The 27,288-nt window shown below is 36.8% G+C and overlaps 1 protein-coding gene across 1 annotated transcript in view; it reads right to left on the bottom strand.

Moving 5' to 3' along the window:
- scaf6 (SR-related CTD associated factor 6) overlaps nt 1-27,288 on the bottom strand; it is a 320,666-nt gene that overhangs the window by 271,172 nt on the left and 22,206 nt on the right. The window contains exons 4-5 of the mRNA XM_090374863.1: nt 9,294-9,431; nt 2,890-2,934 (exon numbers count right to left, since the gene is read on the bottom strand). Coding sequence (XP_090230989.1) covers nt 2,890-2,934; nt 9,294-9,431 — 183 coding nt within the window. The remainder of the gene's footprint in view (nt 1-2,889; nt 2,935-9,293; nt 9,432-27,288) is intronic.

Here is a 27,288-nt window from a genome sequence, read left to right as displayed (position 1 = left end):
AGCTGTGCTTTAATCCAACAAAGTGTAAGGTATTACACCTGGGAAACAGTAATCCCAAAAAAACGTATTCACTTGGTGGAGTTCAACTAAAGCCAGTACTGGAGGAAAGGGACTTGGGTGTTACGATACGGTCAGACATGAAATTCTCTGAGCATTGTAAACAGGTTGCAAGGAAGGCCCATGGTGTCCTATCAATGATCTATCGAACTTTTGCAAGTAGAGATAGGGACGTGATAATCCCATTATATAAGGCTTATGTTAGACCACACTTGGAATACTGTGTTCAAGTATGGAGACCGCACCTGAAGAAAGACATCGAGCTTCTTGAAAGGGTGCAAAGAAGGGTAACTCGCCTGGTGAGATCGGCAAAAGGGCGTCCTTATGAAGAAAGACTTCGAATATGTGGGTTGCAGAGTTTGGAAACTAGACACCTTAGAGGAGATTTGATTGAGGTGTTTAAGGCTCTGAGAGGCATCAGTAAAATGAATGAGGACAAAATTTTCAAGATTATAAATGATGCTAGAACTAGGGGACATAAATTCAAGTTACGGGGGGAAATGTTTAGATTGGATTGCAGGAAGTTCTATTTTAGCCAGAGAGTTATAAATTACTGGAATAAGTTGCCTTCATGGGTGGTAGAGGCCGACAGTTTGGGGAAATTCAAAGGTCATCTGGATAGTACTTTCGGGTAAGGGAAGCACATAGGATGATAGGTTTAATTTCCTTTTTATTTATTTTTTATTTTATTAATTATTATTATTTAGTTATTTATTTTTATTTTTTTGTTTTTATCATTGTTTTGTTCGGATTTATTTTTTTATTTTTTTTTATTATTTTTTTTTGGCTGGTGCAGCATAAGCCATAGGCTTTCTTGCACCATGCGGCCGTTACTAATACTAATACTAATAATTGTGCCCTTTTCATATGGCTATGGCAGTCAGGTGGATGACCACTGCTTTCAACAAGATGGTGCCAGCCCCATACTGCAGGAGTTGTCCTGGAGTTACTGGATGAAAATTTTGACAAGAAAATGATTTCTAACTGCTACTCTGAGGTGTACGGCAAAGGACTGGCCTCCAAGGTAAATGACCACATTTGAGCCACGAACCATTCCTGCAATGAAGAAAATGATTGAAGAAAAAAAATTTTTTTTTTTTTCTCAGAGGAAACGTTGGAGCATATTCAGTAATGTGATACATTACTGATAAACATGGATAACCCAAGGAATTTCCCAATGCTGCTAAATATAGTTCCTGTTTCTAAAAAATATTTTGTTCTTCAGATAAATAAAAAGTCATTCTGTATTTAGCATATTACTTTTATCTCTGCCTAAAAGGAACTGCAAATAAAAAACATTGTGACAATCATATGATAATCAACATTTAGGGGGTGAAGCAATATGCTTGCTGTAAAGTTTGAATATATCAGATGCAAAGCAACTGACCAATCATTCATCCAATCAAAATAATTAGCAATAATGTGTTTAAATGGTGTTCCTTAAAAGTTCAAATTGAATCTTTGTGATGACCAGATTTCAATTCTAACACATCAGAAACTGGTTTTTTTACGTTTAGTCCTTTGAATGCAATTAAATTTAAAGAATGAACAGTAGTAACAGTAAGAAAGGATAGTATATTTTTCAGTAAGAATATTCATAAGAATTAAATTTTTGTACAACAGCTTCCCCTAACTCTTGTAAGAGTTTCCTCAAATTTTGACCACTGAACATCATACATATTTAATGCAGAGGTTATGGCTAACTACAATTATAGTAACACACTGACTAAAAACACTTATATGGAAGTAAGCCATTTCTGCTATCACATTCGCCAAAAAAAAAAAAAAAAAAAAAAACTTCATTTTTCTCGTATTTCTTTTTAGATACATTATACATAAAAATCCAGGAATGTCAATTAGAATACAGCAAAGCTTAATGAGTTCCCCTTGCTATCCTTTTAATTCAGTATTCAAATGCTGGTCCTCTCTGCAACTTCCAGAATAATATATCCTTAATCTCCCCCTGTTTTCACTTTATTAGAACGGTTTGTTTTCAAACAAACAAGAAATGCTATACCTGCACACATAACTCAGAGTTAAAACTTCCAGAAATTTCAAAAATGTTAACTACAACCTACATAAAATCATTGCTGAGGTAATCTGGGTTTTTCACTTGATTCAGAATGCTAGAAATAACTGGATAAATTTATCCAACTTTGCAGTAACTTTCAGCAACCGTATGTTACCAACACAGTCTCACCTACATATTTTTCTCTTCTTGCTCATGAGTTAGCAGCATTAGCAACCACAATTACAGAATATAATTATATGTAAATTTTTCCAAGTCGTAGTTCACAAAAAGAAGAAAATTTATTCCCAATTCAGCAACGTATATTAATTTAGATGATATTAAGACAAATATGATGAAAAGCAAAAAAATATTTTATGAAAATGTTTATATTTAAAATAAAATATAATAGAATAAAAAGAGTCAAAATCAAACAGATACAAATAATATGATTTTTTAAACAATAAACTTTGTGTTAAACATTAATTAACTATAAATTTAATCAGATGTACAGGATCCCACCCCAATGATATTGTCTTTTTTTGAAGAAATGTTCCATTGAGTACAGGTCCTGTTGTACTGCATTTCATGACATTGTTCTTCTATTTCTCTAAGGGCATAGAATTATTTTCAAATTCCTCATCAGAATTAGCAAATTTAATATGAGTATTGTCACCTTTTGCCTTCATGTAATTTAACTTTTTCTTTATTTCCCATTTCCCCCTAATATAATTTTGATATTACTTCCCATTTCTCCCTTGAAATGCTGTTACTATTTCATCGTCTTCTAGCCACATTCTTATAACATCAAAATTGATACTCACCACTGTTGTGCAACACATTTTGGTACCCTCTATCTTTGATTCCATCTAAATAAATAAGAACATTGTCATACTTCTTTCCAACTTGCAGCCCAATTGTAAAAACATATTTTATGTTAATTTTTAATATTGTCCTATACCTTTTCTCCTCTTGTCAGAATCATCAAACAAAAACACACTCTTCAATTGTTTCCATTGATATAAACATTTCAAGCTGAGCGTGACTCCATGATCAATAGGTTGCATGGGGGAGGGGGATGCAACACTGGGAGATAAGAAAAGGCACACAACACTGCCATCATTACTTGATAAAATTTCACTGTAAGCAAATGCAGGGACATTTAACAAAATAAATTTCAATGTTTTCATTTGCATTTAATTTTCCCTTTTGAATGACTTTACTTCTTTTAATTTTTTTGGGAAAAAGACTGAGTTTATTGAAAGTGATCGCGTTTACCAAAAATAGATGAAAAGTAAAAAGTTTAACAAAAAACAGTTAGAACAACCAAACAGTTTAATATGCCAATTTTGATGTTTCCAAATACTTGTGGATATGACTGTCAAGTCTAGAAGTAGTAACAAAGTGGTTATAGGAAGTAATTACAATAAATACTGTAATATTTTTATTTAAAATTAAAGTAATTATTTGAATTACATGATAAAAACCAGTGGTTATGATCATTAGCAACTACTCATGTTATTAAAGAGCAAATTATGATTTACGACTACTCACATTAGGTCTAGTTATGATTTTATAATAACAAGCTCTTTAATAATGTAGGCAGTAACTAATGACAGTCTCCATATTTTTGATAAGATTTTTCACTTTATTCAAATAATTAATTTAAATAAAATAGAGCAGTGTTTATCATACACACTTCATGATAAACAGTGTGCTGATTTTTTCACCTAATTCAAGCAATTACTTTAAATTTAAAATATAAATGGCATTTGTTACTACTTTCTACAATCAACTTTCTTCTAGACATGACAATGATATCCACAAAGATAAACCTTTGGAGAGGATTTTAAGATTAATTATTGGTGATCAGGCTATACTTGAGCGAGCGAGCGAGAGAGAGAGAGAGATGCAGACAGAGAGGGTTTTTTTTTTTTTTTTTTGGTTTGGTAGTTGTTGGCACATCAGCTTCTGTGGCCATAATGCACCTCCCAAGGTTTTTTGCAGTACTTTGATCCAAGTCCGAGGCGGGATTCGAACCCGCGACCTTTAGGTTGCTAGGCAGGCACTTTACCCACCCAGCTAGCCTGGTCGAGACGGAGAGGGAGAGGGGGGAGAGAGAGAGAGGCAAAGAAAGAAGTGTGCAATGTTTGCTCATATAACTGTGTATTAAAATAATGTTTATATAAATACTGTAAAGTTTCACTCTATATTGACAATGCTGATAAAAGATCAACAATGGTTATTAATGACTTTGTTGAAGTGGCAGAAGGAGCAGGAATATTAAATAGAGTAGAAAAAAATAAATTTGACTGTTGATGATCCTGCTGAGGTAGCTGCCAAACTGAATGAGCATTAAGCACCTACATTCACACATGAGGGAGTCTGTAGGTAAGTGGAGGCCAGAAGCTAATCAAACTTCAGCAGGTAGATAAGTGATTTTGTAATAACTGAGAGCAATGTGGAGGAGAAATTGTTGAAGTTGAACATAAGAAAGGCACCAGCAGCTGCTTGGCTTAACGCCGACTCACTACTTCTTAACGCACGGGAAGAAATTCCTTCTGCAAGAAGAAATTTGTTTTTTTCCCCCTCTCTCCCCTCCCCTTCTCCCACTCTGCTCCAGGTGTGGGGAGTGTTCCCTGACCTGGAGTAGCCCTAGGACTCTCCTGCTAGTCTTTTTCTATCCTTCTTGTGTGGATGACTTCTTTTTTTTTCTATCTCTATCATCCTGTCTGCTGGCATCCTGACCGACGCTCTCTTCCTTTCCTCGACCAGGTTGCAGGATTTAACTTTCTGCCCTGGGTTAGGGCTCTCCAGACCACGTCAGCAGCTCTCTTACCCTATATGTGGTTTTTTTTTTTTTTTTTTTGTGTTGTACTTGCAATCCATCCTGGATTGGGGCTTACCTGAGCCTTTCTCATTCTTTCTCTTCATCTTATACAAGTTTTTCTTTTCCTCCCTGGGAAACTCATTCCCCAGAGGGGAGGGCATGCAGATAGTAGGGGAGGCCTTGCCCTCCCACAGCTAGTGATGAGTATCTGGAGGCGGTCGTCCAGGTGACCAGGTGCTTCCAGGTAGCCAAAAGACCAAAACATACTACAGAACACACACATAAGCTCACAAACAGTTTTTCTTTCCTCTCACTTTCTTCCGTGCAGGATGAAAAACTCTGGGGATGAAAAAAAAAATATTTTTTTTCTCTCTCTCTCTCCCCCCTTTGTATTCATCTATCTTCATCCAGTTTGGGATATTCCTAAGCAGAATAGAATTTTTTTTTTGTTTTTTTTTTTTTTTTTTTTTTTTTACGCGACACACACTGGCCTAACCTTGACAGAGTTGGTGAAAACTGAACAGAGCAATGAGGCGGAAATGAACTTTTGTTCTAGGAACCACCCATAAAAAAAACACAAAAAAATAATAAGAAAGGCACCTGGGGTGGATGGGATCTATCCAGTTATATTAAAGGAGGCAACAAAAGGAATAAGCAAACCCTTAGTCATAATTATGAAAGCTTGAAAGCTTCCTTGGACTCAGGGGAGGTCCCCATGGACTGGAGATGTGCAAAAGTATCCCCAATTCACAAAGGGGATGCAAAGGGTGATACATAATTATAGACCTGTTAGTTTAACTTCTGTTCCTGGAAAAATAATGGAGTCACTTGTTAAAGAAGCACTGCAGGATTATCTAAACAAGACTGCGGTGGTAGTTCAGACACAGCATAAGTTTGTTAAGGGGAAGTCTTGTCTGACAAATTTGATTGGATGCTATGATGTGGTCACAAAGGAACTGGATGCAAAAAATTATTTCAATATCATATACTTGGATTTTAGGAAAGCATTGATACTGTTGCACATGGAAGACTACTATACAAATTGGAGCAGTATGGCATTAAGAGCAAGCTGCTGCTATGGATAAGGGGATGGTTGAGTGGGAGAAGACAGAGAGTGGTAATGAATGGACACTGCTCTTCATGGACTAATTAGACTAATGTTATTAGTGGAGTCCCCCCCGAGTCCAGTGTTGGGGCCCCTTGTTGTTTTCTGTATTTATCAATGATATTGATGAATATCAAGTGTGTAGACCATACGAAGGTTGGCAGAGTTGTTAATGACAAACTACTGCAACAGGATATGGGAATTTTGCTAGCAGTGATAAGGAGGTGATTGTCCCCTTGTATAAAGCAATGGTCAGGACACACCTTGAGTACTGCATACAGGGCTGGAGGCCTCATTTAGGAAGGATGTAAAGCTGCTAGAACGAGTGCAGAGAACGGCAACAAGATTGGTGAATGGAACAAAGGGTTGCTGTTACCAAGAAAAGCTTAAGTTCTGCAAATTGCAGCATCTGGAGACTAGGCACCTGCAAGGTGATCTGATTGAGGTGTATAAGGCCTTGAATGGTTTGAGCAAGCTCAATGCTGATGGGATTCTTCCTCTTGCTCAGATTACTCACCTGAGGGGACATAAATTCAAATTGAGGAAAGACAATTGTAGGATAGATGTGCAGAAATTTTCCTTTAGCCAGCAAGTGGTTGACAGTTGGAAGAAACTTCCATCTGTCGTAGTGGAGGTCAACAACTTAAATAAATTCAAGGCAGAACTAAACAAGCATTTGGAGTGAGTGGATGGGTGAAATGGGAAGGTGGTTTTTTTTTTTTTTTCCTCGGCTGATGCTATATAAGCTTGCTTTCTAACATCATATGCCTGTGCTAATGCTAATAAACTTTGGAAATTTGTTTCACATTATGAAAGCAGAATATAAGTCTGATTACAAACAGCAAATGTTTTAACTCTTCTGCATCTTTAGTGGAAATTTAAGAACTGTACTATTATTTATATGTGGTGTGGCAAATTCTTAACATGAATAACACTGACTTCAAATTATCAAATCACATGGATGCTAAAGTTTGAATTAAAGAAAAATTTTATATAGAATAGGAAGCCCAAGGAACAAAAATAATAAGAAATAATCAATATTTAGATTTAAACCATTTCATATTATCCAAACTCTGCAGTATTATTCAGTAATATGTGGGGGGGGAAAGTCCAAAGGTCTTTAAGAAATTAGGCTGAAGCAATAGCATGATAACTTTTTTCTATAATACATAGAGTTCATTTGTTTAATCTAGAAGGAATTACATGACATTTATGAGGATAGCATAGTACACTTTCTATATTATGATTATAAAGCATAAGCTGAGATATCAATTATCTGAGAGGTTTATAAGATAACTGGCATTAAAATATAGATGCCATATATCTTTCTTTAAAAATGCAAGTAAAATGGAAAAGAGTGACAAATCCTTCCCCTACCCCAGTCAAAGACCGAAAGCAGCATGATACTTAGAGATATGGCAGATTATATGATGAAGAATATCCACAGAAAGAATCTAAGAGAAATAATGAAGTAATCTGAAAATCCTTCCCCACTCATCCACTCCTAAAAACAAAACAAATGTTTCCAATTCTCTGTTTATATTCAAAGTCAGCCACATGAGGTCGGAGGAACTTGCTAGGTAAAGATGCATAAAGAAAAAGTCAAAGAAAGGCCTATCACAGGGTGGAGTTATGCATTATTTTTTCCCAGTCATTATATGAGAGGATATAATAAATAAATAAATATTGAACTTTCTTCTATTCTTCATAAATTATATGCTCATAAAGTTACTGCATTAAATTGTTCATAATTTTCAATGAACTTAAAACAGCAAATACACACTTGAGTGGCCAGTTTATTAGGCAACCCCATCATCTAAGGAATCAACTGCTCTGTCAGAGATGGTGCCACATGTCCAAACCAGGCTATACGATGCAGGCAGATACCAAGGGACTGTACATGCATGCGTACACATGTGGAATTCAGCAAAAGAACAACACAAAGCATTAGGCATGCCAGTACACATAACATGGACACTTCTGGGCGTTTATGCCCAATGGTGGCTAAAAAATCCTGGGGGCAAAGATAGCTTATTAATATTCAAGGCCGATAGAGAATGAAAAGAATGATGTTATCTAACAGACAGGCCACAATAAATCAAATAATAGTGCATTATTTGACTGAATGATTATTTGAAAGATCAACCATAACACTAACAGAGTCTAACTATTTTCAATATATTAACGTTACATAATAAATCACCTCTGACAGTCTATCAATTCTCAGTTTCTCTTTCCCATGGAGGCAACAAACTAGAATACACTAAGCTACTATTAAAATATTTTGCAATTAAACTCCATATTATATAAATGGGCAAAACAATGTTTCGCCCATTTTTTCCCCCAGAAACAATGTTCAGAACACATTTGTTATACAAATGGGTATATCAGAACACAATGCACCAGACTCTGTCATGGATGCAGTACAGCAGATGACCTCATGGGTTTCACACTTGTCAGCTAAAAATAAGCATCTGTGGACACAGTAGGCATGGGAACACTGATAAAGGTTGACAAATCCTGATAACAGCTGTTCTATGCTGATAGCAGGACCAGAGTATGGTGATGGTAGTGGCGTGAATGCTGGTGGTGGAAATGTGATGGTGCAGAGTGAGTGTTTTTCAAAGACAACATTAGAATCCATATTATAAAATCAATATCTAAATGACACAGCCTATAAGAACATCACTGCTGACCAGGTACATTTATATCTTTTCATGCTGAACGTTTGGTAATGGTTACTTTTAGCAAAATAATGTACTTATAACAAAGTATGTTCAGGAAGTTCTGAGAGTGTGAGGACAGCTTTACTATACTTCTTTGGCCTGCTCAGTCACTGGATCTCAACCCAATTAAGTATTTGGGGAATGAAGTGGAACAAGCTGTTTGTGGTGGGAATCCCCACCATCAATCTGAGATAACTATGGGATATAATTGAGTCTATGCGGGCCAGCATCCCTGGGAATGCTTTTGGCACCTCATATAGTCCATGTCCCCAGCTTCAAGCTGTTCTGAGAAATAAGAGGTGATACTCATTATTAGTTTGCTGTACTTAATAAACTGGTCACTCTATGTACATAATAATATGTACTGAGTAGCATACTACACTATAAAAACTTGAAATGCTAATAACATATTCACAAAAATTTTAAATTTTAATAATTTAAGATTCTACTAATCACAAAATTATTTTTATAAACTCAAATGACAATTTGACAACATGAAAATTATCAATATTTTACTAATAAAAGTTATTTTTATAAAATCAAACATAGTGACCACATAAAAATTACCGAAATTGCATCTTTTGTACAACTGTCAATAATGGGCTGCAGAACTTTGTCAAAATCGTTGACATCAATATTACACTCACTAGCCATATTCTGTAACTTTTCGTCTTGCGCCTTTCTAACAGCTTCATCAACTTGAACCTAAAAAAAAAAAAATTTAATTTTTATACAAATTATAAAGTTGTTCAAACAAGGTTAAACTTATAAGTGAACTAAAATAAAGTAATTTAAATTAATAATGAGTGGCAAAGACTATGTGCAATATATATGAAAAGATTGGAACAATGGTAAATTTTGAATGTTTCCATTTTAGAATATCCCTGAATAACGGACTTAAGTTTAAAGGATCATATGAATGCGCTAAAAAATTCATTCTCTCCAGTTTGGATGTAATGGCTACATCCACTAAACTGGCAGGTGGCATTTAAGCAAATATATTAATAGATTTTTGCCAAGAAGAAATCCAGTAACACAGTGCAATAAGAAAATTGCTCAAATTCAAAAAATTTATATTTGCAGATAAACTACATTTGGGTCCATGGTACCTCATTTGTAAAACTATAATTGCATGCAAGTCGTAAGTAGTCAGAAAAGCAAAAAAAGCAATGCATGCTAGTACTAAGAAGTTAGCAAACAAACTAGGAAATTACAACACTGATTTAAATAAAATAAAATAAATTTTCTGTTTATACTCTGGGACAACCACATCAGAATCAGAGAAATTCACAAGGTAAGAGTACAAGAACATCATCATATTCAGTAAACACATAGGCTTGAACCACAGTCACTCAAATACTTCTGTACCTCACATTCGAACACTCGGCTACAGGGGCACAAAATAAAAAGATACATGAAATTGTTTTATCCATTACATAACAAAAAACCATTCTTTAACCAAATTAAGAGAATGGTTTACACAACATTAATTTAAAATAATGTACCACACTTTTCGTTGATAATATCATCACACACATATCTTTGCTCATTCAAGATAGGCATTTCGGGTTCAACTCGAACATTTATAAACAGATATACTGGCTCCCAAGGGGTCTGGATATCTCAGATAATAAGCCCATTATTATAACTTTCAGAAATTTATTTAGCTTCCAAAGAAGACTACAGAAGACATTAACCTCCTACAGTAAAACTTTTTATACATTACATGAATGATATACTAATTCTCTAACACTAAACAAAACAATAGTATAAATTTCTTGAATCTAAAGATTTCTAAAGATAATAACCAATTAAATAGTTGTATCTATTCTGTTTGTAAGTCATTACGAGAACGACTTACAAACAGATTTAAGATATTTAACTAAGGCTTTCTTAAAAATAAAATATCCACAGTCTCATTTAAAATACCACATACCAAGTAAGAAACAGATTAGGAAATCACTCAACAACAAAACAGTTTCACAAATGCAAAAATAATCTATCCGTACCATAACCGACTAGCTAGACAACTCAAAAATGTATTTTCCAGCACTGATCTTACTTTATTATATTTTATTTTATATATATATATATATATATATAAAATATTAAGGATAATAGAAAATAATAGAAAAAGTAAATCAATCAAATAATAATACTATCAGGGACTTAAGAAAAACGGAAAAAAAAAATATATATATCGCTTTTTACCGACAATCTAGATGACTTCAACTGGGGCCAACCACCCAGACTGAAGGCAAAAAACGACAAGAGGTCGTTTTTGTAAATTATATCCAGTAGAACTTGTATTAGAAAAAACTAATAGTTCCGATACTATAGCAAATTACCTGGATCTTCATATAGAAATATTCCATAATAATAATATAGACGTAAACGTATATAATAAAAGAGACGCATTTAATTTTAATGTAGTCAGCCTTACAAACTGGAGATCTAATATATCAAAATCAGTGCAGGCTAATATAATTTTATTGCAATGTCTGAGGATTGCTTATATTTGCAATAGTAATAAAAACTGTTCAGCGGGCATAACAGCGTTGTACGGGGCAAGTTGATTAATAATAATTTCCCTATCGCTTACCTGAAATATCACTTCAGGAAAGCGATAAGCATAATTAATTTCAAAAATTTGTTTTCTGAACCTATTGTTTCAATATAATTTTCAATATAATTGTCATATTTAGTGCCATGTATATATACACTTTGCATTCTTGGTGTCTTACGGTGTAGAAAACTTGTACCCACCGGCTTGCAAATTACAGTGTATCAATTTTTTATTATATATATATATATATATATATATATATATATACATATAGTTAAATTCATTTAAATTTACTTAAGTACACGCTGAGGTAACATGCAAATTCAGCTCAGGGTCCTACTATAGCAACGGGTTTGCGATCCCGAGAATACCCGAGCCACAACTTATATCTTGTAATGTCTTTAAACTGTCCTACATTCTTTATTTTTATTTCTCCAAAATTATTAGGGCAATCCGAGGACGTAGGAGAAACTATTTCTTATATATACCACTATTTTTCGCCTTTGTGGAGTTCAGGTTCTATTATTCCTACTCCTTTAGTTTTTCTTCTTACTATCTGCATGTTTCTCTTTGCATGTTACTATCTGCATGTTTCTCTTAAATTTAATTATTTATTTATATTTATTTTTACCATATCCATCACATAGGGGGCACCACATATTATTTTAGTATTAGTATTAGTAACGGCCGTATGGTGCAAGAAAGCCTATGGCTTACGCTGCACCAGCCAAAAAAAAAAAAAAAAAAAATCCGAACAAAACAATGATAAAAACAAAAAATAAATAAAATAAATAACTAAATAATAATAATTAATAAATAAAAAAAATAATAAAATGAAATAAAAAGGAAATTAAACCTATCATCCTATGCACTTCCCTTACCTGAAAGTAATATCCAGATGCCCTTTGAATTTCCCCAAACTGTCGGCCTCTACCACCCATGAAAGCAACTTATTCCAGTAATTTATAACTCGCTGGCTAAAATAAAACTTCCTGCAGTCCAATCTAAACATTTCCCCCCGTAACTTGAATTTATGTCCCCTAGTTCTAGCATCATTTATAATCTTGAAAATTTTGTCCTCATTCATTTTACTGATGCCTCTCAGAGCCTTAAACACCTCAATCAAATCTCCTCTAAGGTGTCTAGTTTCCAAACTCTGCAACCCACATATTCGAAGTCTTTCTTCATAAGGACGCCCTTTTGCCGATCTCACCAGGCGAGTTACCCTTCTTTGCACCCTTTCAAGAAGCTCGATGTCTTTCTTTAGGTGCGGTCTCCATACTTGAACACAGTATTCCAAGTGTGGTCTAACATAAGCCTTATATAATGGGATTATCACGTCCCTATCTCTACTTGCAAAAGTTCGATAGATCATCGATAGGACACCATGGGCCTTCCTTGCAACCTGTTTACAATGCTCAGAGAATTTCATGTCTGACCGTATCATAACACCCAAGTCCCTTTCCTCCAGTACTGGGTTTAGTTGGACTCCACCAAGTGAATAAGTTATTTTAGGATTACTGTTTCCCAGGTGTAATACCTTACACTTTGTTGGATTAAAGCACAGCTGCCATTTTTCTGACCATTCTTGAAGTCTATCTAGGTCTCTCTGAAGAAGCTCAGCTTGACAGTGATCATTAACTACTCTACCAATTTTAACATCATCTGCAAATTTAGACATCACGCCCTCTATCCCTTCATCAATGTCGTTTATGAAAATTAAAAACAACAGTGGTCCTAATACTGATCCTTGGGGAACCCCACTTCTTACATCAACCCAATCTGAGGAATAGCCATTTATCACAACCCTCTGCCTCCTGCCCTGAAGCCATCCTTCTATCCATCTAAGGATTTTCTCAGTGATTCCAACCTGTTCCAGCTTATAAAGCAACCGCTCATGTGGGACTGAGTCAAAAGCTTTGCTGAAATCTAAATAAACAATGTCGAAATTATTAAATTTTTACGACTATTACATTATGTCCTAGATACGGTAAATATGTCGTATGTATTATATATTTAATCTTATTTTAATCATTAAATTACGTTCTCTGTCGGGTCAACGATGATTAATATATGCTTACATTTATATTTTACTTATATTTCTTACATTTGATTCTAATAATTCTAAAATTTCTTAACTTTTTATTTACATTTGATTTATATTTGGCCTATATTGGTTTATATTTGGTTTAGATTTAAATTACTTAGCATATATTGATCATTACAGAAACAGAGAACCTCTTGTCGTTTTTTTGCCTTCAGTCTGGGTGGTTGGCCCCAGTTGAAGTCATCTAGATTGTCGGTAAAAAGCGATAATTTTTTTTTTTTTTTTTTTTTTGCGTTTTCTTAAGTCCCTGATAGTATTATTATTTGATTGATTTACTTTTTCTATTATTTTCTATTATCCTTAATATTTTATAGACATTATGGGTGCATTGCATGATTGCTTGCAACTGCATTGACCTATAAATATTAGTTACAGTTACTGTCGTTTTAACTTTCCTTTCTTTTTTATCACTAATATAATTATATATATATATGCACACAATATATTAGATATAATATATATTATGCATGTATATGTTATTTGTGAGGTTTTTGTATAAGTAATTTGTATGAAACTACTCGCTCTCTCTCTCTCTCTCTCTCTCTCTCTCTCTCTCTCAGCTATTAGTGTACTACAAGGGCAGGAGGGTCTATTTCTATCCTAATTTCACCTACCATTAGCTAAACAGCCAGACAATGACTTTTAACTATAATACACAACATTTACATAAATATATATATATATATATATATATATATATTCTTCTTCTTCTTCACGAGGAGTGTTTCCATTTACAATGGGTTTCCTCAGCCTAAAAGTTATTTTTTTGGTAGGAATTTTTTCCCGCCATAAAGTGTAGTTCAAGGTGTCTTGGTCAGTTTTTTTTCTTTTTTGTTAGTTGTTGGCGTATCAGCTTCTGTGGCCATAATGCACCTCCCAAAGTTTTTGCATTTTACACTGATCCAAGTCCGAGGCAGGATTCGAACCCGCGACCTTTGGGTTTGGTCAGTTAAACCTCTGGCTGTCATGCACTCCCGTACTGCAAGTCCTCCTAGGTCTTCCTCGTCTCCTTCTTCCAGGATAGCCTTTGGATATCTGGTAAATATACATAATATTTGTTGTCGGCGGCACTAAAATTAAATACAATGCCTCAAACATATCCAATATCAGTGCTTATTATCACCAAGCCAGTCTATACACACAATATCATACAATGGAATTCAACCAACACATCCACTTCACTAATCACTAACCAGAAATTGATTCAGCAATGACACTAGTAAAATTACCTTTGAGCTATAAACTGACCACCTTTGAAACACTTGCAATAGAATGATTTAAACAAAACACAGTTTTCAGTTCTCAATGCTAACCCCCCTCTCTCCCCCCCAAATTTTATGCCAGTATGGAACCTGAGAAACATAAAATCTACACATGATTGAAGTGCATCATGGAAACATGGCACTAGCTAAGAGAGAAAAGAATGGGGACAAGGAATTTTCAAAGAAGAAAAAAGCAAATCAGATTGGACCCTTGTGCACTAGGTGTGGGAAAATCTTAGAAACAACCCAGCTGATGTTGCAGATAAACTGAATGGGTACCTTGCATCTGCCTTTACTGAAGAAAGATCCTTCATGCTGAGAAGAGACTGTGCAAGTGAGACTGAGTCATATGAAATTAGTGATTTCAAAATTACAGATGAATGCTTATTGGAAACACTTTCGAGCATAAAGGCAAGTAAGCCTCCTGGAGTTGATGACATATACCCTGCAGTTTTGAGGGAGGCATATTCCCTACAGTATACTGATGGCATATACCCTGCAGTGTATTGAACCATTGAATTTAATTATGAGGACATCTATCTTTGGACTCGGGAGAGATCCCGCTGAATTGGGGAAGTGCCAACATATCACCAATACATAAAGGCATTTCTAAGAGAGAAGTTGGTAACTACAGACCGGTTAGTCAGACTTCAGCGGTAAAGAAAATCTTAGAGGCAATGATTAAGAGTGCTATGCAGGGACATTTAGATAGATATGGAATTCTGAATTCACACATTCAAACCATTCACAACATGGTTTTGCTAAGGGAAAATCATGTTTAAGTAACTTAGTAAGCTATATTGACACAGTTACTCATGACCTGGATGTAGGGAACAATTTCAGCATAGTTTATTTGGATTTTAGCAAGGCATTTGACAGTCTCTCATGAGAGATTATTATATTAGCATTAGTAGAGGCATATGATGCAAGAAAGCAAAAAAGACAGCATCAGCCAAAAAATAAAAAATAAAACCCTCCCATTTCACCCCTCCATTCATTCCAAATGCCTGTCCAGCTCAGCCTTGGTGCATGATAGCCTTAGATGCTGATGCGCCATTAAACTTCTAATAACCAACCAACCAATCAACCAGCTCAGCCTTAAATTTATTTAGGCTATTAGCTTCCACAACAAAAGATGGAGGCCTGTTCCACCAATCAACTACCCGCAGGCTAAAGGCAAATTTCCACACATCTATTCTGAGCTAAACATGTTGGGATAACTTAAAAAATTCTAAGACAGATCGCGGGGTGGCTGCAAGGCAGAAGCCATAGGGGTTGTAATTAATGGACATTCTTCAGATTGGTGTAAAGTCAGAAGTGGGGTCTACCTACAAGGATCGGTTCTTGGAACACTTTGTTTCTGATTTTCATAAACAACCTTGATGAACTGATAGAAGGCTTGATGTCAAAATTTGAAGATGACGTAAAGATTACTAGAGTAGTTAATGATCAGTACCAAGCAATGCCCCTTCAAAATAGCTTGAACAGGCTGCAAGAATGGTCAGAAAAGTGGCATTGGGGCATAGCAACCTCAAAATAAATTATGCACTTGGTGGGTTGAACTATAAAACAGCAGAGGAAGAAAGGGATCTGAGATTTATAATTTGTGCAGATATGATGTTTTCTGAGCAGTGTAAAGAGGCAGCCAGGAAAGCCCATGGTGTGCTACCAATGATTTATCAAACATTATCCTGTAGAGATATGGAGGTCACAATCATACTGTATAAGGCAATAGTAATACATTTCAAATACAGCATTCAAGTATAGACACTTCATCAGAAAAAAAAAAAAAGACAGAGCTTTTTTTTTTCTTTTTTATGAAAACACAAACACGAGAGGTATTAGAAACTATAGTACTTAGTACCGAACTTGGGTTGGAGGTTGAGAAGATAAAAGAAGATATTTGTTAACGTTAGACTTGAACTTCTGTAGACTGTAATTTTCAGGAAATACGTATGAGGGAAGGTTGTTCCAGAAATCAGCAGTTGAATGAATAAACGAGGAAGATGAAAAGTTGGTTCTGTGAGCTTGAAGTTGGACCGAAAATGGATGTTGGCTGGTGGCGGCACGTGTTCGGACTGTTTTGAAAGAGAGAGCAGGAATTATAGAAGCCAATTCAGAAGAACAGTGCCCATGGAAGTATCCGTACAAAAGGCATGCAGCAGAAACAGGACATCTATGAAACAGAGAGTGGAGAGACTCTGTTAGAGAGGAGTCATTAATTAACCTAACTGCCCTCTTCTGAATGGAATCTAGAAGCCTGAGAGAGGTTTGGAGTCACCACCCCAGATGTGGGAACAATATTCCATGGTAGGGCGGATTTGCGATTTGTACAGAGTGAACAGCTGTTTGGAAGAAAAGTAATGCCGAGAGCAAAAGAGAAAACCAAGTTTTTTTAGATGCAGAGGAAGCAATATTTGTAATCTGCTTGTGCCATGAGAGATTAGAAGTCAGGGTAATCCCCAAAAGAAATATATCATTTTGCCTAGAAATCGGAGTGTCACCAAAGATAAGCATATGAGCAGAAGAATCCTTTTTCAAATAGATATAAGACAAGACTGAGTTTTAGAAGGATTGAAATCAACTAAGTTGTCTTTGCCCCCACATGAGAATTATCTGGAGTTCGGCATTTAAGGAATTGGTAGAGGATATTCGAGAAGTTGAAGCTGATCTCAAACGCAGGCAAGGTTTTTCAAAATGGAAAGTGGAATGCAATGTGCTATCATCGGCAAAACTATGGATAGGATTTCCAGTCAATGGAAGAAGGTCATTAATATACAAGAGGAAAAGAGTGGGGGAAAGAACTGAACCTTGGGTGAAACAAGCATTAGTGGAGAAGTTAGAAGACAGAGAGCCATCTACCATAACCATTAGTGATGGATCAGAGAGAAAACTGGATAACCAATTACAAAAAACAGTTGGCAAACCATAAGATGGCAGCTTGTTTAGAAGACCTTTATGCCAAACGCAACCGAAAACCTTTCAGATATCAAGAGCTTGATTTGATTTGATTTTATTGGTGCAAAAACAACTGCATATATCAAGAACAACTGCTTGTGGTTCACCAAACTTTTCCATTGAATTTGTCCATAAATATGTAACATAAGCCAGAATATCACCAGTGGATCAACACTGACGGAATCCATACAGGCGATCTTTGATCAGACGGAAGGTTTCTAGGTAGTTTAAGAGTAGGCAGTTAATTGATTTCTCCATTACTTCAGAAAGAGTAGAAGTAATTGCAATGGGACAATAATTAGATGGGAGGGATTTGCTGCCCTTTTTAGGAACTGGCTGGATATGAGCAGATTTCCAAGCAGAAGAAAAAACACCTTTGGAATAAAAAAAGTGAAAAAAGGCAGCAAAGAACAGGAGTAAGTTCAGGAGCACAGGTTTTGAGAACAAGTGGAGAAATACCACCAGTACCTGGAGCTTTCTTACCATCAAGATTCGTCAAAATCCTTCTGACATCCTTTTGATGGAAGACCACAGGAGGCATCGAATAGAGCATGTTGGGAATGGTGGGAGGTGTTTTACCAAGATCATTAATACAGGAGTTGGAAGAAAAATGGGATGCTAACAGGTTTGCTTTATCCTTGGCTGAAGTGACAACAGAACTATCTGGTTTTGACAGAGGTAGGAGCAGAGGGGGACAAAAGTTGCGGGGCAATAGCTTTGGCAAGAGAACAGAATGCTCGGCTACCATTAGGGCAAGAAGAAAGTTTTCTACTCTTAGCCTGTTTAAAATCTAGTTTGGATGGATTAATGACTGCTTTACAATTGTTGCGAGCTTTGGTGTAAGCAGAAAATGAAACTGAAGAATTGGAAACAAGCCAATTACGATATGAAATATTCTTCTCTTGAACAGCCTTAGCACATTTGTTGGAAAACGAAGGTTTAGAAAAAGAACAAGATTTTAAAGTGGACTCTGGAATAGAGGATTCCATTCCTACAAAAATAATTCCACAGACACGATCTGAGCAAACATTGATATCAGAAGTTTTGAAACAGTAATCTGACCAAGGAAAAGAAGAAAAGAAATCTCACAAGTTATCCCATTTTGCATCCTTGTAATGCCGAACAATACGAGGTTGGGAACAGCCATGAGATAAAAGCTCCGTTGGAGAAGAGACAATCACCAAGTTGTGATCTGAGGTACCTAAAGAACCACTCACTTCGACCGTGTACTTAGAAGGGTTGTTTGTGAGAAAGAGATCAAGCATGTTGGCTGTATGGTTAGGATTGTCTGATATTCTTGTAGGTAAATGAACAATCTGTGCAAGGTCATTAGAAATTGCAAAAGCCACAGCATCTCAACCAGTTGGGTCGGTGTGACTAGAAAATGGAAGCCAGCTGGAGTTGTGAACATTTAAATCACCAAAAACAATTATCTCGCTGTTGGGAAAGTTGGACTGGAGAAAGTAAGTCAAGTTGCAAAGAGAGGACGTCAAAGAGCTCCAAGTGATTAGTGGAGTTGGGAGAACGGTAGAGACAACAGAAGAATTTGACACAATGAGGTAGAGAGATTTTAAGCCAGAGAAGATCGAAAAGAGGAGATTCCAAATTACAAATCTCTGACGGGGAATATCGGAACGGAAATATGCACAAGTACCACCTTTGAGGCGAAAGGAATCATACAGCGAATAATTTGGGAAACTGAGATGAGCTGTAGTTGAACAACCAATAACTGAGATTCTGTCAGAAAAAGTACGTGGGGTTTGGCAGACTGCAAGTGGAAATGGACATCGTTGAGATTAGAACTGAGACCACGTATATTTGTGAAATGAACTAGGAAGTGTTTGGAAGTTTTAGATCTTTTTGCACATAAGCTTACTCTATTACAATTCATAGTGTATTCAACAGTAAGAAAAAGTGGGGAGGGACATGCTGTATGAAGTATTGAAATTTGTGGATAGGGCGTACACATGGCAAGAATGTACCCAGATCCTTGACATAACATGGCCTCGACAATGCCCCCCGCATACACACTACTCAGACTCCCTCCAGTCACTATCTGGCAGAGTAGAGGTAGCAAGATTATACACTAGCTGATCCGGAAGCCTCCTAAAGAGTTACCAATAGGTTCGGTCCGGTGTACTAACTAGCGGCCGGCCTGCGAACACTGTTTTAGAGCTGTACCCTCGAAATGTAAGGAAGATTGGATCCCGCAACGAGGTTCATCATAACCTCAAAAGTTATCAGTCATACTGCATGATGGAAGAGATAGGGATGGGTTGACTGGAACTTAGCTCTGGAGACTAAACATGGGTTCCACCACTTCAAGCCTCCAATAAGCAAAGTGGTGGTATTGCACTGGTTGATGAGAGTCATCTACCACCTAGCTAGTATTGCCTGGTAACTCAGAGGGGTAGCATTCCTCCATGTGGTGTGGGCACCACACCTCGACCCCTGCTTACGTTGGTTCATACCTGGGTGGTCACCCACTGTGTGCTTCTGCACGGAGGATGGAGGTTATACCCAGGATTACTAACAGTCCCACCATTGTGAAGGTGCAAGCAGATGATTTGGCTGTCACAGACCATCCGGACTTCACTCAAATTGGGTTTACTTGACTTGAATGTCACCTGAATATCAGTTCCATCAGTGTTTTAGACTCCCAGGTAGCAAGACAGCTTGTTTGGCATATCTGAGAGGATGTCTGTGACAACCTCAAAGCTTCTTGAAAGAGTCCAAAGATGGGCAATTCACTTGGTGAGATCGGCAAAAGGCAACCAGGTATGGAAAGACTTTGTATATATAGGATACAGAGCTTAGCAACCAGGCACCTCAGAGGTGACCTGAAAAATGTTTATATAGCTCTGAGAGGGATTAGTAAATGAATGAAGACAAAAATTTCACTGTTGTAGAGAATTTAAGGACTCAGGGGCATAAATTCAAATTACGGGGAAGAGGTTTAGACTAGATTGTAGGAAGTTTTCTTTTAGCCAGTGAGTCATTGATTGCTGGAAAGGGTTGCCTTCACAGTTAGCCGAGGCTGACAGTTTGAATAAATTCAAAGGCCAACTGGATAATTACCTGTATGAGAAGGGAAGCAAATAACTTGTATTTCTTATCTACTCTTTTTTTTTTCAGCCAATGTGGCAAAAGCCTGTAGCTTCCTTGTACTACATGGTTATTATTATTACTATTACAACAGGGTGCGCTTAAGACTATACACATGCAAGATGATCTGATCGAGGTGTTTAAAGCTTTGAATGGATTGAGCAAGCTCAATGCTGATGGGGCACAAATTCAAATTGATGAAGGATAGTTGCAGTAGATGTGTGGAAGTTTGCCTTTAGCCTGCGGTGGCTGATTGCTGGAACAAACTTCTATCTGTTGTTTGTGGAAGTTGGCAGCATAAATTCAAAGAAGAGCTAGATAAACAATTGGAGGGAATGAATAGGTGAAATGGGAAGTGTCGTTTTTTTGTTTTTTTTTTGGTGGATGCTGCATAAGTTTGCTTTCTTGCATCATTTACCATTATTAATGCTAATACTTTTCAAGGTTTAGACCTAAATGGATGTCAAATGAACTGATGAGACTTGTGGCAGAGAAGAAAAACATGTGGGGTGCATATAAATTATCAGGTGATAAAGAAGTCTACGATGATATAAACTAGTCTGTAATCGTCACAAAGGAGGTTTTTTTTGTTTTGTTTTTTTTCATGTAAACCCCAAACACGAGAGGTATTAGAACCTATAGTACTGTATCGTGCTTGGGTTGGAGATTGAGAACACGAAAGAAGATATTTGTTGACATTCGACTTGAACTTCTGTAGACTGTAATTTTCAGGAAATACATATGAAGGAAGGTTGTTCCAGAAAACGGCAGTTGGATGAATAAACGAGGAAGATGAAAAATTGGTTCTGTGAGTTTGAAGTTGGACAGTAAATGGATGTTGGCTGGTGGCAGCACGGGTTCAGACTGTTTTGAAAGACAGAGCGGGAATTATAGAAGCCAATTCAGAAGAACAGTGCCCGTTGAAGTATCTGTAGAAGAGGCATGCAGCAGAAACAATACATCTATGAGACAGCGAGTGGAGAGACTCTGTTAGAGATGAATCATTAATTAACCTAACTGCCCTCTTCTGAATGGAATCAAGAAGCCTGAGAGAGGTTTTGGGGGCACCATCCCAGATGTGGGAACAATATTCCATGGCAGGGCGGATTTGCGATTTATACAGAGTGAGCAGCTGTTTGGAAGAAAAGTAATGCCAAGAGCAAAAGAGAAAACCAAGTTTTTTAGATTCAGAGGAAGCAATATTTGTAATCTGCTCATGCCAAGAGAGATTAGAAGTCAGGGTAATCCCCAAAAGACATATATCATTTTGCCTAGAAATCGGAGTGTCACTAAAGATAAGCATAGGAGCAGAAGAATCCTTTTTGCGAGATATAAAAAAAGACTGAGTTTTAGAAGGGTTGAAATCAACTAAGTTGTCATTGCCCCACTGGAGATCGGCATTTAAGGAATTGGTAGCAGATTTTCGAGAAGCTGAAGCTGATTGAGCAGGACAAGGTTTCTCAAAATGGAAAGTGGAATGCAATGTGCTATCATCAGCAAAACTATGGATAGGATTTCCAGTGAATGGAAGAAGGTCATTAATATACAAGAGGAAAAGAGTGGGAGAAAGAACTGAATCTTGGGGGACACCGGCATTAGTGGAGAAGTTAGAAGACAGAGAGCCATCTACCATCACCCTCAATGAGCGATCAGAGAGAAAACTGGATAACCAATTACTAAAAACAGTTGGCAAACCATAATATGGTTGTTGTTGTTGTTGTTGTTTGGGGTTTAATGGCGCAAGAGCAACTTCAGCTATATTGCGCCTGTTCAAGTTTTGTTATTTCCTGTTATATTGTTACTGATTTAACATATTAGATATGATTAGTTAAGTTTATTAAACTGAGGTATGAAAGGAGTTCACTGACGTTTGATTTTTCTCCCATAATGAGTTCAAGGCTTAATGGCTCATTTGAATGCGATTTGAAAGCTGATTGGTGGGCAATTTGGTATCGTGGACATTCTATGATGTGCTTCACTGTTAGTGTGGTCAGACACTGAGGGCATTGTGGAGGATCGTCTTTCATTAGGAGGTAAGAGTGTGTTAAATATGTGTGTCCGCTGCAAAGCCGGGCGAGGATAACCTCTTCGTGTCTGTTTGACCGAAAACTTGATTTCCAGGATTTCTGCTGTTGGTTGTTTTGTATAATTTATTGTTTGTTTGAAATTTCCAGGTCAGCATCCATATATTTTCAGAGGCTTTTCGATTGATGTTTTTAAAGTCATTGAGCGGTATTTTATGCAAGTGAGAATTTTTGTTAGACGGATGTTTTGCAGCATCATCCGCACGTTCATTGCAGAGTATTCCAGAATGTCCAGGAATCCAAGTGAATCTGACTCTTTGTTTGTTTTTCCTAAGCTGTGATAAGGAGGAAAGAATTTTTCTTACATACGGATGAGATGGATGATCTTCTATCTATAAAGCATATATTGCACTTAATGAGTCTGAAAATGATACTTTTTACGAGGGAAGTTTTGGCAATGTGATCTAGGGCGAGACATTGCAAACAATTCAGCACTAAAGATACTGCACTCTATTGGAAGAGACTGTGAGATTATGCTGTTTGGCAATACAACAGCAGCACCAACGTGTGGCCGTCTTGGATCCATCAGTGTACAGATGAGAATAGTCAGAGAATTGTGTTACATAAGAGGAATGAAGCGGTTTTATATGTTGACTTGGAATATTGTTCTGTTTCCATTTTATGAGGACCATGTCACAGTCAACTGAACTGATTTTCCACGGTGGAAGGGCTGTGGGGGTATCTTGGTAGATTTTATCCATACTTAAGTTCAATTGTGAGAGTATTTCTTTTAGTCGGATGCCTGCAGGTTTGCATATATTAGGTTTGTTCGTATATAAATTTTCCCATTTCGGTTTATACAGATATTGCCATGTTGGATGTCCAGGAAGGCTTTGAACTTTCGCAGCATAGTTCATAAGAAGAACTTGTCTACAAAGACTGAGTGGGAGTTCATGGATCTCTGTGTATAGACTATACACAGGTGAGGTACGGAAGGCTCATGAAACAACAGTAATGCATTGTGACAAATTGGATCTAACCAGTTCAACACACTTTTCCTAGCTGAGGAGTAAATGGGAAAACCATAATCTTGTTGTTGTTTTAGGTTTTTTGGCACAAGGGCCTCCTGGGCCATATTGTGCCTTTTCATTATTAATTTATGACTAAGTTATTAATATAATTGTTGTCAGAGGCCATTATATACATTTATGCTCTTCAAATATCTAAACAGTGCTTCAAAATTCATTATTTCCAAGTATGTGTAGTAAATTTAAAGGTTCCAGCAGATTGGATGCAGAATAAAAACTGGATTTCCGGTTACTTGAATAATTAGGGCATTCTATTAGAATATGTTTGATTGTTAGCTGAGTCTGACAGAATGGACATTGAGATGGGTTTTCTCCCATAAGCAAGAACAAATGAGTTGTATATGAGTGTTCCAATACGGAATCTTGCCAAAATCACTTCTTCACGTCTGCTTTTCCTGAAACTAGAAGTCCACAACTGAGGTTCCTTTCTAATCTGAAACAGTTTATTATTCACTTGTGTTTGCCACAGATTAGTCCATTGAAGCCTACATGCTGTTTTAACAGTGGATTTATAATCAGTGTGTGGGACTTTCAGATGATAGAGTGATCTACTGATAGGATGTTTAGCAGCACGATCTGCACTTTCATTACCTGGGAAGCCGACATGCCCAGGGATCCAGCAGAAGGTAACCAACTGTTTGGATGTTTGATATTGGTATAATTGAGACCGTATCTGTTTCAGAATGGGGTGTTGGGAAAAAGTAGTAGATTGAATGGCAGTGATGGCGGCACTTAAGGAGTCGGTGTATATAAGAGCTTTTTTGATTTGCTGTTTGGTTATATTATCTAGAGCTAGTTTTATTGCATACAGTTCTGCTGTATAGGTACTGCATTCTGTAGGAAGAGACACAGCTATTGAAAAAGCAGAAGAAATTTCTGCAGCACTTACAACTTCATCTGTTTTAGAGCAGTCTGTATATATATATATGAAATTTCTCTGCATTTTCTAAGGCATGGGCTTTATGCAGCTGCTGGAAGTTGTTTGACAGGGAGCCTTTTCTCCATCTCAGAAAGAAATTATCACAGAGATGTGAGTAATGAGACCAGGGATGTTCAGGAGGAGCTACGTCTTCAAGGATATGCTGGAAGTTAATATTTCAACTGAGCATCAGTTCTTGCAATCTAATACCCGCAGGGCGGTTTTCATTAGGTTTATTACGATATAGCATTTCATACTGAGGGTCAAACAGGTATTCCCAGCAAGGATGAGATGGAATACTTTTTTATTTTTGCAGCATAGCTACATAGTAAGGATTTTCGTCTAAGGTGTAATGGCGGTTCATTTGTGTCAATACACGGGCTGTGGACTGGAGATGTTCTGAAGGCTCCTATGGCTATCCTTAGGGCACTATGTTGAACAGTATTTAGACGTAACAAGGAATTGTTTCTTGCAGAGTCATAGACAGGTGACCCGTAATCTAAGCGGGACCGGATAAAACTTTTATAAAGATGTGTGAGGGAGTGTCTATCAACACCCCAGGAGTTAGATGGCACAGCTCTTAAGATGTTTAATTTCTTTTGACAGGTCGTTCTAAGGTAGGCTATGTGATTGGAAAAATTAAGTTTACTGTCTAGATATAAACCCAATAAATGAAAATTGTTGGTAAGAGGAATCCGATTGCTCTTTAAATATATTTCAGGAGCTGGATGTAATTTGAGTATTTTACAGAAATGAATTGCAGTCGATTTATTTTCTGCTAATGAATAGCCATTCTGTTGCACCCACAATTCTATTCTGGCTATGGACATTTGAAGTTGCCTTTCAATGGAAATCATGGTTTGTGACTGACAAGAGATAATCAGGTCATCGGCAAACATGTATGATTCAACTGTTTTTGGTATGTCTTGTGTTATATTTGTAATTCTTATTGTGAATAGTGTTGCACTCAGGATGGAACCCTGCGGTACACGCTCCTCTTGTTCAAATGATTTGGATATAGCGTTCCTATATCTGAACTGAAAAGTTCTGTAGTGTAGAAAATTTTGTATAAATTGGGGTAACTGCCCAGTCAGACCTCAAGACTAGTCTTGAGCTCGATGGCTCTAAAGGTGGAAATGAACTGTTTTCCATCTTTGCTGCTTTCAGCCCTGGGAGACTGGATTTCTTCTCCCAGGTTACCGGCCCTGCCAGAACCATAATCTAATTTAGATCTTATCATTGCACGATAAACATGCAAAAGTGAATAACGATCAGCTCCCCATGTCGTGGCTGATACAGCTCATAGAATGTTTAATTTCTTTAAGCACATTGTATGTAGATATTTTATGTGTTCCAGGAAATTTAATTTTTGATCCATGATTAGTCCTAGTAGCTGGATACTCTGTTTGAGTGGAATTTGTTGATTGCTTATCCTTAGTTCTGGATCAGGATGCATCTTTCGTTTTCTGCAGAAGTGTATTGCCACTGTCTTTTGTACTGAGATTCGATATCCATTATAGATGGACCAGGACTCTATTTTGTTAATAGCACATTGGAGCTGCCTCTCGATTGTCTGCATATTCTGTGAGTGACATGATATTGTGAGGTCGTCGGCATATAGGTAGGTTTCAACTGTTGCTGGAATAACTTCTGTTACAGGGTTTATTTTGATAGTGAAAAGGGTTGCACTGAGGACTGAGCCTTGGGGGACCCCCTGTTCTTGATTGTATATTTGAGACAGAATATGATGGTAGCGGACTTGAAAAGTTCTTTTAGTCATGAAATTCTGAAGAAACTTCGGTAGATGGCCTCGAAGACCTAATTTGTGCAATTCATAAAGGATACCATATCTCCACGTAGTATCGAACGCCTTTTCAATATCAAGGCATATCATTACAAGGTGTTCATTTCTGAGAAAGGCATTGCGAATATTTGATTTAGCTTTTGTCATTATGTCTAATGTTGATCTATTTTTCCGAAAACCATATTGACTAGGACTAAGGAGGTTATGAAAGTCAAGAAACCATGTTAACCGATCATTCACCATTTTTTCTAAAATTTTACCTAGACAGCTAGTGAGCGCAATGGGACGATAATTATATCGATTTGAATGATCCTTCCCAGGTTTTGGAAAGGCCAGTACAAACGAATATCGCCAAGAGTCTGGATATGTATCCTCAAGGTATATCCTATTATATAGCAGTAATAGCATGCATAAAGAATTTTTAGGGAGGTGTTTAATCATTTGATAGTGGATTCCATCCGGACCTGCTGCACTTTCTTTAGATTTGGCTAGGGCTTTATGCAATTCATTTATAGTGAAGGATTGATTGTATGAAATCTCATGAGCTGCATGGAAATTAATTTTGTATTTTTTGTTTTGAGCTTTATATGTTTGAAAGATTGGTCTGTATGACGTTGTTGCTGACAATTCCTCAAATGTTTCTCCTAGTAGATTTGCAATTTTTTCTGGTTCAGTTATGTCATGACCTTTTCAGCTTATGATCGGTTTAGGGACGGTTGTATATTTGCC

The sequence above is a fragment of the Mastigoproctus giganteus genome, chromosome 5 (genome assembly GCF_048544385.1).
Source record: "Mastigoproctus giganteus isolate SK-2022 chromosome 5, ASM4854438v1, whole genome shotgun sequence".
Taxonomy (NCBI): domain Eukaryota; kingdom Metazoa; phylum Arthropoda; class Arachnida; order Uropygi; family Thelyphonidae; genus Mastigoproctus; species Mastigoproctus giganteus.
Note: the sequence above shows the minus strand (reverse complement) of the source record. Positions and strands in the feature narration are given on the sequence as shown.